Source organism: Betta splendens, chromosome 11 (assembly GCF_900634795.4).
Source record: "Betta splendens chromosome 11, fBetSpl5.4, whole genome shotgun sequence".
Lineage (NCBI taxonomy): Eukaryota > Metazoa > Chordata > Actinopteri > Anabantiformes > Osphronemidae > Betta > Betta splendens.
The window spans coordinates 13714628-13732415 of record NC_040891.2 but is presented as its reverse complement, the minus strand read 5'-3'; the positions used below and the strand labels follow the sequence as shown (position 1 = coordinate 13732415).

The 17788-nt window shown below is 47.4% G+C and overlaps 3 protein-coding genes across 11 annotated transcripts in view; all 3 read left to right on the top strand.

The window, feature by feature from the left end:
- LOC114866214 (transmembrane protein 74) overlaps positions 1 to 1473 on the top strand; it is a 4211-nt gene extending 2738 nt beyond the window's left edge. Inside the window, exon 1 of the mRNA XM_029167930.3 lies at positions 1 to 1473. This exon is cut by the window's left edge and continues 2738 nt beyond it. The gene's annotated coding sequence lies outside the window, so the exon portion shown is untranslated.
- A 7984-nt stretch (positions 1474 to 9457) lies between these two features.
- On the top strand, positions 9458 to 15131 carry eif3eb (eukaryotic translation initiation factor 3, subunit E, b). The gene is made up of 13 exons (XM_029166539.3): positions 9458 to 9617; positions 10008 to 10125; positions 10457 to 10574; positions 10701 to 10743; positions 11368 to 11472; positions 11565 to 11690; positions 12049 to 12173; positions 12400 to 12526; positions 12624 to 12725; positions 13500 to 13609; positions 13851 to 13953; positions 14172 to 14306; positions 14776 to 15131. Exons 1-13 carry the CDS (start codon positions 9528 to 9530, stop codon positions 14812 to 14814), a joined length of 1341 nt encoding a protein of 446 aa, XP_029022372.1. The 5' UTR covers positions 9458 to 9527; the 3' UTR covers positions 14815 to 15131.
- Positions 15132 to 15975: 844 nt separating this feature from the next.
- The window catches only part of pleca (plectin a), a 60927-nt gene continuing 59114 nt past the window's right edge, over positions 15976 to 17788 (top strand). For 7 of the 9 annotated variants that reach the window (XM_029166520.3, XM_055512834.1, XM_055512833.1 and 4 more), the window contains exons 1-2: positions 15976 to 16415; positions 16948 to 16985. In XM_029166520.3, coding sequence (XP_029022353.1) covers positions 16256 to 16415; positions 16948 to 16985 — 198 coding nt within the window. In that variant the 5' untranslated portion in view covers positions 15976 to 16255. The remainder of the gene's footprint in view (positions 16416 to 16947; positions 16986 to 17788) is intronic. The other 2 variants (XM_029166525.3, XM_029166522.3) reach the window with 1 other exon arrangement.

The window sequence follows — 17788 nt, the reverse complement described above, 5'->3', positions numbered from 1 at the left end:
ACCGGCTCCCGTGTCTGTGTGGAGCTGCAGTGATGTGAAGCAGGTCCGTTCCAAAGGACAAGCGGCTGTTGCGTTGAGGAGCGGTCGTTGAACCTGCTTTAGGTTTTCACCACACTCCGTTTCCAGAGCGGCTTCTGTTAAACGCGCCACGCGTCGCTCTGCGCTCGTCGGCTTCTCTTCCTGTGACTGTTGCTCCGTCAGAAAAGGCAGGCGAGCGTTCGTGGACGAACCTGGACTTCAGACTGAGGATGTGCATCCAGACACAGCACGCAGCGCTTCCACGTCACGGCAGATGATGCTTCGGTGCTTCCTCCACGGGTGATTCATGAGCCCACGTGACCAAGCCTGTATCAGTGCACACAGAGCGAGGTGGAGCTCAGACCTCAGACTGCGCTTCCCTCAAACAGGTCGTTGACCTCTGACCCCCCCCATGGTATGTCGCTGCACCGCTGCGTCCGACGAAGCAGCGACTGTGATCCAGTGAGCTCATTTTCAGACGTCGTGTGTCTGAAGCGCGTCGCTGCAGCTGCAGGGGCTCAAACCTGAACCAGCAGGGCTCCATTTTCTACACGTCACAAACAGAACTTGGCTGAAGCGCAGCTCACAGAGCTGTGTCTGGTTTCCACAGGCAGCGACTGCACGTCTCTCTCCAAAGACATTGTGTTTAATGTGACTGGGAGATGCCGGAGCGATGCCTGCGTGCGCTCCGATTTGTTGAAACGTAAATAGTGATACCACAGGAGGTGTAATTAGATTTTGTGGCCGAGCACCGAAGGCAGGGAGGCTCCGTTTACTCCACATCCACTCGGGGCTTTTGACTGCAGATGTTCAAACGCGTACAGCGAGAAAATCAACAGCAAAGCCCTGGAGGAGAGATCTCCTGGTAATTGGTGTTACTTAACTGCTGGTGGGAGGCCTGCAAATCACTGAGAGGAGAAAAAAAACACACGGCATCATTTTATCAACCGCTGCAATCAGGCCCACTTCACCCTCGCATCAAAAGCCAAGCGTTCCGGCTGCAGCGGCGCTGTGACTGCCGCATCCTTATCCTCCACACGTCCATCCTCCGTTAGCGCTCGCCCTGTTAGTGTGATGACGAGGTGGAATCTGATGACCTCATAGCCTGCTCCTGTGCTCATCCGTCCTCCTCTACCACAAACAGGGCCTTTAACCGGTGCCTGTTGACTTCTGCTCGTCCGTGCATTTTATGACGTCTGACTTTGTGATGGAGAGTTTAGACTTCAACCGACGTCCTTCTAGTTGCTGTGGAGAACAGCTGGTACCGTTGGGCACGTGTTCAGTGTTCACTCAGGCCCCGAGTCTGAGGCTCATTACTCTCCAACGCGCGTTCTCCACACGACTGTCTCCCTATTGATCTTAATTCAGATTGTTCGGCCTGGAGAGGAAATGAGCTCTGAGGACCCACACCTGCACACAGTCACCGTTCAGGAGCAGCCGATGCTGCAGCATTAGGACGTTTCAATCCAAGTCTCTCCCTTGAAGTGTGTGAGCATTTGGAAAATTCAAACCTTTTATCAACATCTTAGTTCAAAAATATTGCAAATGTAATTTTGGTAGAACATTCATTAATAAAATTCCTTTATGCTTGGATGTAACGCCCCGTTAGACTGTCTGCATTACCAGTGTGCCATTGAAGGTGTAAAGGCTTTAATCAAGTGTAAGTTGTTTGCACTGAGCGCTGCTGTGGACGAGCAGCCACGAGCTGCAGCTCACATCAGAGACAAACCAATGAATAAAGCGTGTGCAACAGCCTTCGCTCATGTTAAGTGACATTCTGTACATTTATAATAGAGCTGTTTGTTATTAGGCGTGAACACTTTGTGTCTTTCCACCACCTAAAACTCCCCAGAGGCCACGATTTGATTAAATTATTAAAGAATAATAGGATGAATCCTTCATCATCTAATTGCTGTGGCTCCGGTCCATTAGTGAGACGACCAGCTGCAACCAGCAATCAATACTTTAACCCTCAGTTAGTTTGTCAATTAGCTTTAGTAAGTGGTTGATTTGGGAATTGATTAAATTGATTGACCAACACAGAAATCCTGTAAATATTCACACACAGGATTAAAAAAAGGGTTGGTTTTTAATAAGCAAAAATGTTGGTTCATATTACCCCCCCCAACACACACACACACAAACACACACACACACACACACACACACACACACACACACACACACAGAGCAGACGTTTGCTGGTGAGAGGGGTTAAAAACCGTTTCATCTCCAGGCTCATTATCAGTGACGTGAAGAAGCTGGAACCACGAAGCAGCTAATTGGTGCCTGCGTTTGCTTCAAACCTGGAATAAGGGACGACAAAGCAAACACACACACACACACACACACACACACACACACACACACACACACACACACTCATCGCCTGCAGCCCCTGAATGGAGTTAGTCAGAATAATCATTCAGGGCAGCTGGCAGCAGGAAATGGAATTGGATTGCTGAAGGGGTCACTCGGGGTCAAGAGCGGGGGTGTGTCTGTGGACACTGGGGAGCTGGAGGAAGTAAGCGCTGCAGCACCGGTGCTTTACATCACTTATCATCAGCCGTCATAAGCGGCTGTCACACTGAGTGACGGCGCCCCGACGGCACCGCACACAAAGCGTCTGCGGGTCCGGGTCCGGCCCGTCCAACACACCGGCCTCTGTTCCTCATAAATTAAGAGTAAGATCATGTCTCCGGGTCCGAAATCTCTCTCCTGAACTATTGCCTTAAGTTAATGACTTATTCAATAATGGCTCTGGTTATTCCCATTGTTGCATAGCAACGGCAGGCAGACTCAGCGGCGGCTGTGAGGAGGACGGGGCTGAGCAGCGGCGGCGACCAGGAATTTGTTTAAAACAGCAGGAGCGGAGGGACAAGTTGGCAACGGAGCCTTTTACCGGCTTCACTCACTCGGCTCAAAGGTCCAGAGCTGCAGCCTGAGGTCCTCCCGCCACACGCCGTCCCCGGAGGCGTCTGGAGCCGGAGGCGTCCGGACCCGGAGGCGTCCGGACCCGGAGGCGTCTGGACCCGGAGGCCCTGCAGGCGAGCGCTGCCGTCGGGCCGGACGTCGGGCCGGACCTCCCCGTGACGCGGCCTCACTCGGACCTCCGCTCGTCAGCGCCGCGTGGTCGGGTCGAGCCGGTCGAGCTGCGCCCACGTGGACGCTCCTAGCGCCACCGTCGTCCCGGAGGAGGCGCAGGGACCATAACCATAGAAACGGGGCCGGCCTGTTGCTACGGAGCTGAGCGCAGTGACGACGCTCTTGTTGTGGTTGCACACAGGCGTCTCCCTGTGGCTGCAGCCTGTTCCCAGCACGCGTCAGGTGCTGTCACCGCGTCTCTCCTGTCAAACGTCCTGCAGAAAGAAGCCTCGACTTCCTCTGCGCGGCTGCAGAGGCTGTGGAAGCTGAGCGGGCGACTTGCAGCGCTTTCATCCTAGATGCTTCTTCAGACCCACAGGGCTGTTTTCAAGCCTCTTAGGGGAAAAGTGCACGAACCAGCACTCGCTTTGCATCCATTCGTTTTTACTGCTTCCACCACATTTCTCGGCCTTAGCGACTGATTTGCTGTAAAGCTGCACCCACATAACAGAAACGCATGCATCCCAGCAGGTCTGCGCCCTGGCTGTGAGCTGAGCTGAGCTGAGGTTCAGAATGAGGAGCCAGCGTGCGTTAATGTCTCAGGTGTAACGATCTACGGACGATCAGGACGCCGCGCGAGCGTTGCCTCCGATAATGAGCTCCACTGTCACCGATGCACATTCCAGCTCTTTGGAGGCGGCATCAGTCGTGCAGCGGGACGGTTTACTGATTTACGCTGCAATTTGCCAGGATCTCACCGCGGACGAGCGGCGCATGAGCGACGGCGATCAGGTTTCCCACAGTCCGTCGCTTCCGCCGCCTCGAACCTAAGTCTTCGGGAGCGTTTGACGTCACGCCACCAGTGGAGTGAGTCAGTGCAGGTTTCCTCAGAAGCGGCGCAGACAAAAGCCTTGGAGGTTTAATTTGGACTCGATCAATTGAGTGCAATCGTTCTTTTTATCAAACACAGCGAGGATTGTTTTCGTAGCATTGATTGTGTCTATTCTTTTTGTGCTGCTCCATCACAATCAATATTTATATGTGACTGGGAAACTGCAGCCTCTGGGTTTGTTTCTGTAGCTTCGTGTCGGTCTTAAACCACAGAGGCCATTTTGTTCCTACATGTTCAGGCAGAAACTCATGTAAGAAGCCGAGTGAAGCTCTCTCAGCTGTTCTTGTTGCGGCACATGAGGAACCAGCGTTTGGTCCCGTCGCTCCGGCTCCGCTCAAACATCTGTGAGGTTTTCTGCCCTGATGCTCAGACCAGTGCTGAGCTGAACGGAACCGTTCCCAGCTCTGACAAATCACATTTGGAAAATATCTGGGTTTAAATCTGTGCTCTGCTCGTCTGCTCATCCTTCAGTGAACAGGAGCAGCGGACGCACGAGTCCTTGTTCCAGAACCCAACCTTCTGGACCCGTGAAGTCTTATTGTACAACGTCCCAACAAACTGAGCTGAAGTAGAAGTAACTAAGTCTGGAAACAAAGGCTGATGTTTCAAATAAAACCCAACTGTTTGCATTGCACAGCATCATCGATGGCGACTGACGAGGAGCAAATCCCTGTTTCTCCGCTCAGGTTTTTAACGAGCACGAACATATTTGCGTGATGTTTCCTGACATCCCTGCAGATGTGCGCTGAGCACCGCGGATCTGAGCGGTTCACGGGGCGTCCGTGACTCACAGGGACCCGTGGCACCGGAGCCGCCGGAGACGCGCGCAGCCTCCAATTTGACGGAGGTCAGTGGAGCTGAGCTGCTTTCAAACCGCGTGTCCACGCAGAGCGCGAGGCTTCGGTGGAGGCGTCCGCCGCGTCCGGTGCCGCTCGTGACACCGTCGTTCAAAGCGAATCAAACCGCGCTGATTCGCGTGTGCGCCGTGAACAAACGCGCGGCGGGTGGGAAATAAAACAGGCGCGCACAAACACGCCGTTGTTTTCTCCTCGTCCACGCGGGGAAATAATGAGCCTGTGAACACCGGGCAGAAGCTTCACAGAGCTGCGTCGCTCCCAGGTTCCTGCCTTTAAACCCCTTGTAATGCAGATGACAACTCCATCCTGTTCTCTGTGATGCGCGCGCGCTCCAAAATACATTATTATGTACACTTTCGGTTCGGTTTCACCACACTTTCGGCTCTGAATATATTAAATGTTCTCCGTGGTGATTACTGTCAAGTTTATTAAGTAATTAATCACTAATCACTACTAATCATTTTAATGTTGTAAAATAGACTCTACCTAAAACAGATGGGCTTTTTCTGACGTTTGAACAGCAGAGTTGTAAAACCATTGGATCCAAACACATATATGCTGTAATAATGTTAAAGCTATCAAGTTTATTTTGCAGCCGCAAAAGTGTAATAAAATATGTCAATAAATGTCATGTGTAATGTGACAATTGTCTCAGATGTGACAAACTCTCCGGTTTTCCTTGACCTCCAGCTGAACGCGGCGTCCGTCCACTAAAGCGTTACAGCTCTGTGAGGTGACATTAATATTTCTGCCTCACATTCCAGCAGCTGATGCATCTTTTAAAGCCTTGTAATAATTTGAGCGCGGAGCCGCGGCAAAACTGGGATTACTCCGCTGCTGATGGGACTTTTGTTTTCCATCGAAAACATAATGCGAACAATTTCCAATCTCGCGGCTGGTGCGAAACGTTCTCCCCCCCAGGCCACGCGGCACGTCTGCCATGTTCGCGTCGGCAGGAAATTGTTCTGGGACCGACAGCGGAGCAGCGAGCGGAATAAATAGGAGGAGAAAAGCATGAAACGGCATCTGTAGGCGTGACGCCGCTCGGCACTGAATCAATTTCATAGATTGTACACACATTTCATAGTACAGGATATTGTAAAGCTGCCACTTCCAGTGATGGCGGCTCGTTCACAGTGGAGGCCGTTGCTCTGGCTCTGGTTTTGTGTTGGGAACGTGCACTGAACCCAATTAGACGGCGTGTGGAGGCGCCGGGCGGCTCTGGAGGCCCAGCGTCATCAGCTGCTGAGTGTTGGGGATCAAAGCTCCTGTTTTCTGCTCCAGCAACGCTCCACGTCGCGGGTAAATTAGCGAGGAGGTGCCAAAGCGCCTGAACCCCAGTCTCCGCTCGCACCGTGGGCGTGTGCGCGCAGACAGTTCAAGGAGCTCAGTTCATGGAGCCCGGCTCCAAATATATGCAAAGCGCCTGAGCTGAAGGCAAATTAAAAGCACGTCAGCGCCGCCGTCTTTGTCCTCGGGTTCCGCTGCGTTTCCTCAGCAGAATAAATCCCATCAACCGCCCGTAAATGTGTAACACCGAGACAAAGGCTTCTTATTTACCAGTTTCTCACCTGTCAGGTTCACTTTAACCCGGTGGCTCAAACCATCACACCTGCAGTTCGCTGTCGACCTGCTTCATCGTCATCATCGTCCGTCCCATGAGCCGTGGAGCCTCCTGTGAAGAGGCGACGCCCACACGGAGCTGGTTTATAGGTTACACTGGTTTCCTGCCTCTCTCTGAGTTCACGCTCACTCCCTCAGACGTCCTTGTTGTGTTGCAGGTCTCCCGCTGTGACACAATCATGATATTTTTTGTGGTCCTGCCCGGTTTCCTGCCTCTTTTCCCTCTCGTGCACGCGTCTCTCCACCACAGAGGATCCGTATTGTTCTACTTCTGTCTCCTGCGCTCTGCTGGTGATAACTCACTGTGGCTGAGTGCACCATCCGTCTGGGGTTTAATGCGCTTTATTCCACAGCGATGCAATATTTATGCGCTATGGACACCACGGATGACTTACAGGACTAATGTCTATATGTCAGTGTAACTAACAGGGAGGCATCGGACAGAAAAAGAAAAACAACAGAAGAAGAAGCTGTTTCCAGTTCTGACAAGCAGCAACTAAAAACAGCCAAAGAAAATGTAGTTTACTAGAAAAGCTTCTCATGAGAAGCCGCTGGCTGCGAGCGGCTCCTGGCAGCAGAGGACACAGTTACTGTAACTGTCCACAGAGGTTGTTATATTTAGCTTTACAGTGCAGGGAGATGGATTTTATGTATAATTTGGAATAATTAAACACAACAGGACCTGAATATGTATAATATGTAATCCCAAGGCAACGGCAGCTAATACACCTGTGATTTGGTATCGAGGCTGCTACATCGGTTATAAATGAACATGTAAACAGCACGCGCCCTGTGGAATACGACCGCTTCAACAAATAAGACAACAGACTGTGAGACAGCGAGAAGATGAAAGCGGAGCCGAGCAGCGGCGGGTAAAAGAACAGGAGCCTGAACACAGACGGCGACAGCGAGCGTTTGCCTCCGACACCGAGCCGTACAGCAAAGGATGTCATCAATAGGAGGCCTTTCATATATATTTAGAGCTTGACCTTTAGATGCATCCGCAAACAACCTACGTAAGTGAAAAGTCGTCTCCATCAGTCAGGATTTGCTGAAAAATATCTTGATCCCACTGAACTAAGCGCGATGTGTAATTGTGAGGTTATAAAAAAGGAAATGTCCATGTTTTATTCAGGCCCCGACCGACGGCCTTCCTCCATATAAGCTATAAGTGCTGAGCGTGGCGGTGCAGCAGACGGCTGCTCTTCAAGGTTCAAGGCTTGATCTTAAGTGCACCTCGGACCGATGTGACGGACAGCGGAGCACCCACAGGAGCGAGCGCAGCCTATTTATTTATCTCCACGCAGGCTGAGATCTGCAGCGTTTCCTGTCGGCTCAAGAATCGCTCCGAGCTGCTTGATTGTTGAGCAGGGACCAGTCTTTTGTGTCCGTCGCCCCCGTTGCCTGGTGACTGCAGCGCTGCCAGCAGAAGCATGAAGCCGCCGGCATCCCAGCAGCCAGGGAGCTGTGTGCGTGGCACCTGAACAGGAAGTGAGCCCCGGGGGTCAGAGGTCGCGGGTGCTCCAGCTGGTGGACTGGGCGGAGGCTTCTTTTAGGAGAAGACGTGCGCCGGTACCGTTTTCACGCCCCTGCTTCCTCTCTGGCGCCGTCCCATCCAGCTGGCTCGCGCTCATAAAGAGGTGGACGGCAGCCAGCGGCTGAGATTGGGTTCGCGATACGCCGGCGCTCAGCAGAGCGGTCGGACGGAGGCGCCAGCCAGCGACGGCGACTCGACGGGTGGAAACGTCCACCGTCAGCGGTGGCCCCTGAGAAAACACAGAACTGCAAAGTGATGAGAGAGCAGCTTTTTACAGTGTGTATGAGCGACTGCATAGGAACACAAAGAGAAAGGACGGAGCTCAGCAAGAACCCTGTGACGGTGGTCGACGTCAGTAAAGGGAAAATAAGGACAAATAAAATAAATGAAAGAATGTTTAACATTGAGAGACCACAGGAAGCTCAGGCTGGGACCAGGCTTCCTCCTGGAGCCCTCTGCGGTCCTTCTGCTGTGACGTAACCCTGCTCAGTGTCAATGTCTCGGCTTGTAGAGGCGGTCACGGTCTCCAAGGCTCCCACTGACTTTGGTCATTTCCTCACATCTTCTGAGTGAGTGAAAATGTCCTCTCTGGCGTCTACATGAAACTAATTTTTCCCACTTCCCAGAGTTGACTTTCTCCTGTGTATGAACCCTGTAAGCTACAGCGCCTCAGCTGTGCTTTATGAAACATTTTTATTTCTAATTCATTAATAAATGAGGTGTTTGGTTGCATTTCTACTAGTAAAGGTCCAGATGCAGCTTAAATAACAAGGATGTCCCTCCTGACTATTGACGCGGCTGAGAAGTGCTTTTTCCTGCTCATTGACTGATGCTGATGAAGCTCACGGTCCCTCGTCTCTCGGGCCTCGATGAGGCGACAGCAGCTAACTGCCTACTGAAAACAGGGAGATCGATAAAGCAGCAGAGGCGTGCTCAGCTTGGCCTCACGTCCAGACTCCTTATAGCTTGAACAAGATTTAGAAGACAAATGTAGATGAAACTATCACTCATCGGTTTTCTAACTTTTTTGGGAGATGCAGGCATATTTTATTCATTTTCTTTTTGTAACAGCTACAGGGGATAATAAAATACGCATGTGGACCATCCACAGCTAGAACCAAAAATATCATTTAATCTGAGAAAAGAGGCTTGTACTAAGTACAGCACACCAGCAAGGGGAGCGTCTACCTATAAAGACCATTGGAAGGAAATGGGTTAATTACACTCGTTGACTAGCACACAAACGCAAACAGACCAGAGTAATGTGTTTGTCTTTTAATAATATGATTTTGTCAGTTGTTATGTAGTGTGGCACATTTTATATACCTTAATTAGTGGTTATATTTTTAGTCCAGTTACATTTGCATTTATTCTATTGTCTTTAGTATCTGTCATTGGGTGTTTGGATGAAATAAAGCCATTTATGAAAAAACCCGGGAAACGCTGATGACGTAGACGCACTGGGTTCTGTCCATCTCCCGTTGGTCAATAAAGTTTTTTATTTAAGTCGGTCAACATGGCGGATTACGACTTGACAACTAAGATAGCACATTTTCTGGACCGGCATTTAGTTTTTCCTCTTCTGGAGTTTTTGTCAGTGAAGGAGGTAAATTGCATTTATCTTATATGACTGAAATATGGTTTTAACTGTTTATTTATACCTAAAAACACGGTCATAGGTAGCAAGTTCTCGCTCAACTAGCTATCTGGCTAATAGTCACGTTATCTAGCTGCTTAGCTGAAGGCGCTAACGCAGATAAACATACTTACTATTATTGTGTTACGTACTGTTAATGTTATGCTTGATGTCGTGTCAGTAAGTGGCTGCAGTAAACAGTATTTAGTGCACATCGGCGTGTTCGCTAATTTATTTGATCATTGTTATGAAGCGTGTTAGCTTAGATGCTGCTGGTAGCTGGAGTCAGCTGATGAATGGAAAAAGCAGCCGTCGTCTTTGTGACGACAAACCTAACGTTAGTTATCCTCTGTTTTACAGATATACAATGAGAAGGAGCTTCTGCAAGGAAAGCTGGACCTCCTCAGCGACACTAACATGGTGGATTTTGCCATGGATGTGTACAAAAACCTGTACTCGGATAAGGAAATCCCACACTGTAAGAACGATAGGTTGCTGTCTGCAACGTGTTTTATAGACGTGTTAAATGTATATAAGTAATGGGCTTATCCATACAGCTACAGCGTTGAGCAGTAGACTGTGTGTTTGATCTTTTTGCAAATAATGGATGTTTTCAGCTATTTAATTTGAATATTTACTGGTTTTATTTGTTTCCACAAAACAAGCAGTTTAAGAACTTTACAATACCATCACCCACACTGCATGTTCTGCAAGTAGGTCTTAGATAAAAGAACAAGAACACTCCACTGAAACACTCTTAAGTCAAGATAACAGATATACATTGTGTAACAGAAGACGTTGCCTTTCAGCTTTGAGAGAGAAGAGAAGTACAGTGGTGGCCCAGCTGAAGCAGCTCCAATCAGAGACTGAGCCAATTGTCAAGATGTTTGAAGACCCAGAAACCACTCGGCAGATGCAATCCACAAGGTCAGATCAGCTTATCAAAAAATGGATCTCACTCACTTTTCTTTATGTCAATATTTGTCAGAGTCATATTGGTGGTTGAGAGAAGGTTGTTTGACATGTATTGATCTTTATTCTTCTTTTCATCAGGGATGGGAGAATGCTGTTTGACTATTTGTCTGAAAAACACAATGTAAGTCTAGAGGAGGTAATGGTTTGTTCACACAATTCATGTTGCGCACTGCATTTCAGTCGCATAATGTGGGCTGCACACTGTGCGTTTTCTGTTTTCATAACAACCAGCTGTCAGCTATAAGCCAGAAGGACTGTTGTCAAAAGCTCAGAATCAAAACATCCAAGAACACCCACCAGTGTCCACATGACACATTCAGCGCTCAGTACCTATCGGCAACTTTGTGGTTTATGATTTAGTTTACCTAATTTGTAGACAGGTGACTATTTGCATTTATTGTTCGCTGTATATATATATATATTGATGCACACCATTCACATCTTGGGCACTGTTTGATAAATGAGCACTTGTTACAAGGACTTGAATGTTTTGTCCAAAAGATGAAAGATGCTGTAACATTCCCTAATCAGCCACATCCTGTTAGACATGAATCCTGTCCTAATTAGCATTCTCTGAGGGAAGAAAGAAAACACACTAGCAGTTAGAAAAAACATGTTTTAAAATGTGTTCCCTTGCCATGGCATGTTCATGCGAGCAAACCCCCTGTGCACAGCCTATTTTTTTTTCTTCAGTTTACTGGTGTTTGAAAAAACTTTAATTTTCTCTCTTTTTTTCCTTTTGAAGTTTCGTCAAGAATACTTGGACACTCTATATAGATATGCCAAATTCCAGTATGAATGCGGTAACTACTCTGGGGCTGCAGAGTACCTCTACTTCTTTCGTGTTCTGGTAGGATTAATCATGTGACCAATTTCTTTGCAACCCATATTAAATGAAAGTATTCATACTATAGCTTTTTAAATTTATTACGGTCTGTTTAGGTTCCTTCAACAGACAGGAATGCTTTGAGCTCTCTTTGGGGAAAACTGGCCTCAGAGATACTGATGCAGAACTGGGAAGCTGCCATGGAAGATCTCACACGCTTAAGGGAGACTATTGATAATAATGTAAGTAAAATAAAATAGTATATGTTGTACTTGTGTTTTCTTGCCATGGTGTGTGTGTGTGTGTGTGTGTGTGTGTGTGTGTGTGTGTGTGTGTGTGTGTGTGTGTGTGTGTGTGTGTGTGTGCGTGTGTGTGTGTGCGTGTGTGTGTGTGCGTGTGTGTGTGTGCGTGTGTGTGTGTGTGTGTGTGTGTGTGTGTGTGTGTGTGTTTTTGTGTGTAATAACAGATGGATACATTTGCAATTTATGGTACATTTTGAAAAGCAGCGACTAAATGACAGTGAGAGTAAAAAATGGATGAAGGTCACGATAAATACATGCATCTTTTTTTCAAGCCAACTCTGTGGTGTCTCTCTTTCAGTCTGTGAGCTCTCCTCTCCAGTCACTGCAGCAGAGGACCTGGCTAATTCACTGGTCCCTCTTTGTGTTTTTTAATCACCCCAAAGGCAGAGACAACATCATTGAACTCTTCCTATACCAACCTCAGTAAGTGTCGCTATTTTTTTAATGTAGAGCATTTTTACAGATTTTATGACATTGTAAACTGTATTTAGCCAATACAAAACAATATTTCTTGGAACGGCAAGTGTGAGTGAGCAGTGTGGGTTTCTGTTTTAAAAAAATGTTCTTTGCAGTAAAAATGACAATTTCTAAATCTGTTGTGATGGCAACTTGTGATGGTACCACCATGTGTTGCCTTTTTTGTTTCCAGGTATCTGAATGCCATTCAGACAATGTGCCCACACATCCTGCGGTATCTTACAACTGCAGTCATCACCAACAAGGATGTGCGTAAACGCCGGCAAGTGCTCAAGGACTTGGTGAAAGTCATTCAACAGGTGAGGCCAAATAAATGTTTGAAGAAAGAGTTTATATAGAACGTCCTTCAAAGATTTAGTGAATCTGTGAATAATAGATTTTCTGTTGCTTCCACAGGAGTCGTACACATACAAGGACCCAATCACAGAGTTCGTGGAGTGTCTCTATGTGAACTTCGATTTTGACAGTGCCCAGAAGAAGCTGAGGGAGTGTGAATCAGTAAGAGTGGCTCCCCAAAGTTTTTCCTTCCGTTTCCATGCTTGACAGTGTGCGTTTGTCATGGTGCACAGGCCTAAATCACCCCATAGAAGTTAGCTGTCTCCTGGGACTAAGGGCTAATATGGGGCTTCCCTTAGCTCTGGTGCTCTGATCTCCTGAGTCCCAGGCACTTAACCTTGCAGCTATTCAGCCTCGGCAAATCCATGTCTGGCCTGATTTGCTGGCTCTAACCTTTTATTCAGTTTGATTTTCAAAGCGGAACAGCTGTCAGATTTGGAGCTTGGTTGCCTTTTTTTTGGAAGGCCTTGACTGCAGTTTTGTAGTTGTGCTTGGGGACCACTTTGCTCTTTCTCCCAAACACTCCCATGCATGGGCCTTAACCCACTTTTGTAAATTATGCACTGCTTGCAAAGACCTATCCTGTCAAATATATAGCTGAGGCTAACAAAGAACGAAGTTAGTTATTAAGTTATTCCGAGGAAGTAGACCACAGGAAAGAGTTGCTTGCGTATCACTCCATTGTACTTGTGAGTAAATAGTTTTCCAGGAAAAACTATGCTATGGTTAAAATTATTTTAGTATAGCTTCTAGTCTGATGGTTCAAAATGTTTATTAAGGTTTCATCATATTTAGAATGAAGCAGTGCTGACAAAAACCAGAGCCACTATTAGCAGAAATGCTTTCATTGTTTGTCTTTGCTGTCTTTATGCCAATACTATATAAATTTGTATAAAGGGTTAATCTTTGAAGTGAATGGTCTTCTTTTGCTTGTAGGTTCTTGTGAATGATTTCTTTTTGGTCGCTTGCCTTGAGGACTTCATTGAAAATGCTCGTCTCTTCATCTTTGAGACCTTCTGTCGGATTCATCAGTGCATCAGCATCAAGTAGGTAGTGTTTGAAAAAGGCTTACCTGTCAAAACAATGTGTGTGGAGCTGTTTGTGTAAGCACTGCTGCTTCAGAAGTGAAGAGCTTTCAGCTTCTCTACCCCCAATGACTGATGTTCTGCAGCAATTTTACATTTTTATGCTTTTTGTACTTATTCATTACTATTTTTTCCCCACAATTTAAATGTATGAGAACTTTGAGGATATTTACACAACTGATGAAACGCTCTCTCCTCCCAGCATGCTGGCAGACAAGCTCAACATGACGCCAGAGGAGGCGGAGAGGTGGATCGTCAACCTCATCCGTAACGCCAGACTTGATGCTAAGATCGACTCCAAACTGGTGCGGCTCTGCGTTCACTGATCCGTGCTTCACATCACTGAGCCTGACGCAAACAGCTCAGACTGTACTGCTCCTTATACAGTAGCTGTGTGGGGTTATTTGTTTAGCTCCTGTCAAGCTCTAAATCTGAGCCTTGTCAGGATTCAACTGGGAGTGTGTTAAATTTGATACTTTTATAGTGAGACTTGAAAAACAAATCTTGCGACTTTGTTTGTCAGGGTCACGTCGTGATGGGAAACAACGCGGTGTCGCCATATCAGCAGGTGATTGAGAAGACCAAGAGCTTATCCTTCCGTAGCCAGATGCTGACAATGAACATCGAGAAGAAAGTTGCCCACAGCAACAGGAATGAGGTACGAGGGGCATCTTCTGCTGAGGGAACAGAATTTAATGCCTCATTTTCTTTAGTCGTCTTAGACATTGATACCTCCAGAGTGGAGGCATGTGCTGCATTAGTTGCGGTCTGTGTCATCGCTTGTTACTTCTCGCTGTTAACATGCTACGTGTTCAGACTCCTAATCTTCTTCTTGGTTTGCTAAAATTGTTGCCACAGATTTTCTGCTCATAAATATGTAGTAAGTCGTGCATCTACAGTATAACGTGCTGACATCACTTTCAAGTTCATCTGCAGCACAGAACAGTACACCCGTCAAGGAACGGGTGTCATTTGTTAAGGAACAAAACGATTTTTATATGACTTGTATAATTTGCTTGTTCTTCCGATCACGGAGATGCCAGTATTCTAGAGTCCAGGACACATTTACTCTTGTTTGTATGAAGCCATTTCTTTTAACACCTTCTAATGTTTTTGTTTTGTGCCAGACGCCAAACTGGGCTGCTCAAGACACCGGCTTCTACTGAAATCGAGGATGCACATGGACTGTGGGATCCAAGCTTTTTATCGTGCTCATGAATTTATCAGTTTATAAACAATTAGCGTTATAAATGCAAGTTTTACCCTCTGCAACACCCAAACACAGGCAGCTGGTCTTAAGTTATTGTAACTCATTATGCTTTATTCAGATTTGAAAATATTTATAGAGTCAGCAATGTTTCCACCTTCAAGTTTAATTGTATTTAAAGTGTTTTATTTTGATGATTGTTTTGTTATTAGCTAAATTTTCTAATTGCTGGTGTAGCAATAAGGAATTAATTTAACATTAAACACTTTAAATGTTGTTTGTTCTCTCGTCCAGTAGATGGCGCTGTTGGTTTATGGCTGTTTTCAGATCTCAGCAGGCAGTTGCAGAATTTTACAACCCCCTAGAATCTAGTTCCTCAGACATTCAAAGTTAACAGTCAGCCCTCAGTTGACGGGTGTGTATTTTGATACACAGACAAACCTGGAGGAATTCTGTTCCTGTGAAAAAGTGAAATGAGATAAACTGAAAACTGATAAGAAAAACTGAAATAAGATAAGAAATGTGCACATGTGGTTTATGTTTTTGCAGCATTGTCAGAGTCAATTGTTTCTTCTGCTGCAGCTCATGTTCAACCACACCTTATTTCTGATGAGAGACTGTTCTATGTGGTCTGGTTCTACATGTTCTCTGTAAATATTTGACTCTTGCGGATGTGCAGCAAAATTAGTCCTCGCTCCAGTGCGCAGCCCTGAGACACTGGGTAAATAGTTTCAGTCAATTAAGGTGTGTACCTGTCACCTCCTCGTCACTTCTTTAAAATTGTATGTGGACCAGAATGTGCACTTAATGTTTGTTTCTTTATTGTTAGAATCGTCCGCCTTAATCCTAGAGGTTAATAGTAGATGTAGAGGAGGACAAACGTCTCCAGCACAAGCAGTTGAAGTTGGGACACAACGACCTCTTAGTCACAAGCACAAGTTCCAGCTGGCAGGTGTTCAGGTGAAGAGGGGAAAGTGCCCCGGGTGCATTTTTGAGTCTCCCCCTTTGTCCACCCTCCTTGTCCATGCGAGGATTCCTTCTGATGTTCGTGTGGGGAGTGGCTCACGGTTGTGCCAGCCGCTGTAACCACTCCTCTGAACTGTTTCTTATGCACCCACACGCTTTTCCAGCACTCTGTAAAACACACACACACACACACACACAAGCTAACGCACACATGCCTGACACACTCAGGGCTGACGTGGGCTGAGGTCTGAGCAGGGCTCCTTCTGGAACAGCTGGTCTCCATCTGTGGCTGCTGCTGCTTCCTGCTGCTGTGAGCACCGCGGCCGCTGAGAGGAACCGGACCAGCCCACAGCGTCCCATCCATGCGCCCCGTCCCACTCGCACTCAGACAGGCAGACTGACGAGCTAGTGGAGCCGTGTGCTGAGGCGGCAGCATGGACATCCTGACAGCCTGGGCGCTCACCAACCCGGCTGCGGCCCGGCTCCTCTGGGTCCTGCTTCTGGTGCTGGCCACGCTTTTGGTCTGGCTCGTCTTTTTCGGCTGCTACCGCTGGAACCAGAGCTCCTCGCCCTCCCTGGAGAGGTACCTGGCAGGTAGGTGGGCCCTCGGCTCTGTGTGGGTGTGTGGAGGCCCGTGATTGGCTCACAGCGTGACTGATGCTGCTGACTGTGTAGCTGCAACTTGAAGTCGGGCTCTGTTTTACTAGAAGGCACATTCAGTGGAAATGCTTCTCAGGCCCCAAGACTAGTAATTGAAAATTGTGTGTTTCCTTTCCAAGACTCCAGCGTCCACATTTTCCAGAAACTGCCAGCTCATGTTGACTCTGGCTTCCTTTTGTGGTTGGAACAGTTGGGTCCTAAATGTGCTGGGTACAATGGTCCTTTCATAGTCACACGTACAATAAAATGTGTTGAGCCGTCCACAGACTCCGACTTGAAGCTCTGAGGCTTCAGTGATTTGTAGATTTGCAGCGTGTGCATGCATGTAGTGACATAGGTTCCTTCTGTCATCTCGCCGCTGAATGCCTTCAAGTCGTAGCGAATCAGTTTGCCTTGAAGCATCACTACAACGTGACACCCGCTGCTCGTTATGCTTCACTCACTGACCCAGTTTCTCTCCACGCAGTGATGGTGACGCGGTCCAAGGCCAAGGCTCCGGCTCAGGTAAGACAGTGACAGGAGGGAGTGAGGCTGTTCTTGTGAACGTTCATGCCAACCACACGCACAGTCCCCACGGGCCGGAGCTGCTCCGTGATCAGGCAGCAGTGTCCGCGTCACCGTGTAATCCCGCTTCCAGACTTCAGAGGTCCTCATCTGCTTAAACATGTTTTCATCCACCGTGGTCCAACTTGTTCAGCCAGTTCTTTAGGTTAACGTATACTAGTCGTCACTGTAAACGTACACGTGTCTGCTGTGTGGCAAAAAGTTGTTCATTGTCTTTCTGCTTCTCAGGGAACGATCATGTTTGTTTAAACCTAACGTCACAAAATGACATTTTAAAGTCCAGATGTTCTGTAAACAACAGCTGGGAGGTTATAGCCTATATAAACCCAACTAATGGATGTGGTTAAAACTAACATATCGTCACATTAACCTTGTTTGTGTGATTTTTGTGTTCTTGAACATTGTGATATTTCAAAAACAACCCTCTTCCCAAACGTGTGTCTGAAAGCAGCAGTCGAGTGGAGTGCTGTTAATAGTGTGTGTGAAGACGCCAGGTCAGCAGAAGCGATAAGGCTCTGGATTCAAATGTGCCTCCAAAGATAAAACAAGGCTTCTGTGATCGGCGTTAGTCAAATTATGGCTGAAGGTTTAATGCGTTTCTGATCCGTTTCTTCTGTATGTTATAAAGCAGCTATGAAGATCATTTTAATGTGACTGGAGCCCTGTGATGTCCTCACATTAAGGGTTTAAGGCCGTATGAACAGCATGAACAGCTTCAGTGTGACAGTCATCACGTTCACAGG

Excerpts from the sequence above, each read along its gene's own strand:
- eif3eb (XM_029166539.3), top strand. The coding sequence starts at position 9,528 with ATGGCGGATTACGACTTGACAACTAAGATAGCACATTTTCTGGACCGG. Across the intron at positions 10,744-11,367 it reads ATTTGTCTGAAAAACACAAT|TTTCGTCAAGAATACTTGGA; the intron begins GTAAGTCTAGAG and ends TTCCTTTTGAAG. Across the intron at positions 11,691-12,048 it reads GGGAGACTATTGATAATAAT|TCTGTGAGCTCTCCTCTCCA; the intron begins GTAAGTAAAATA and ends TCTCTCTTTCAG.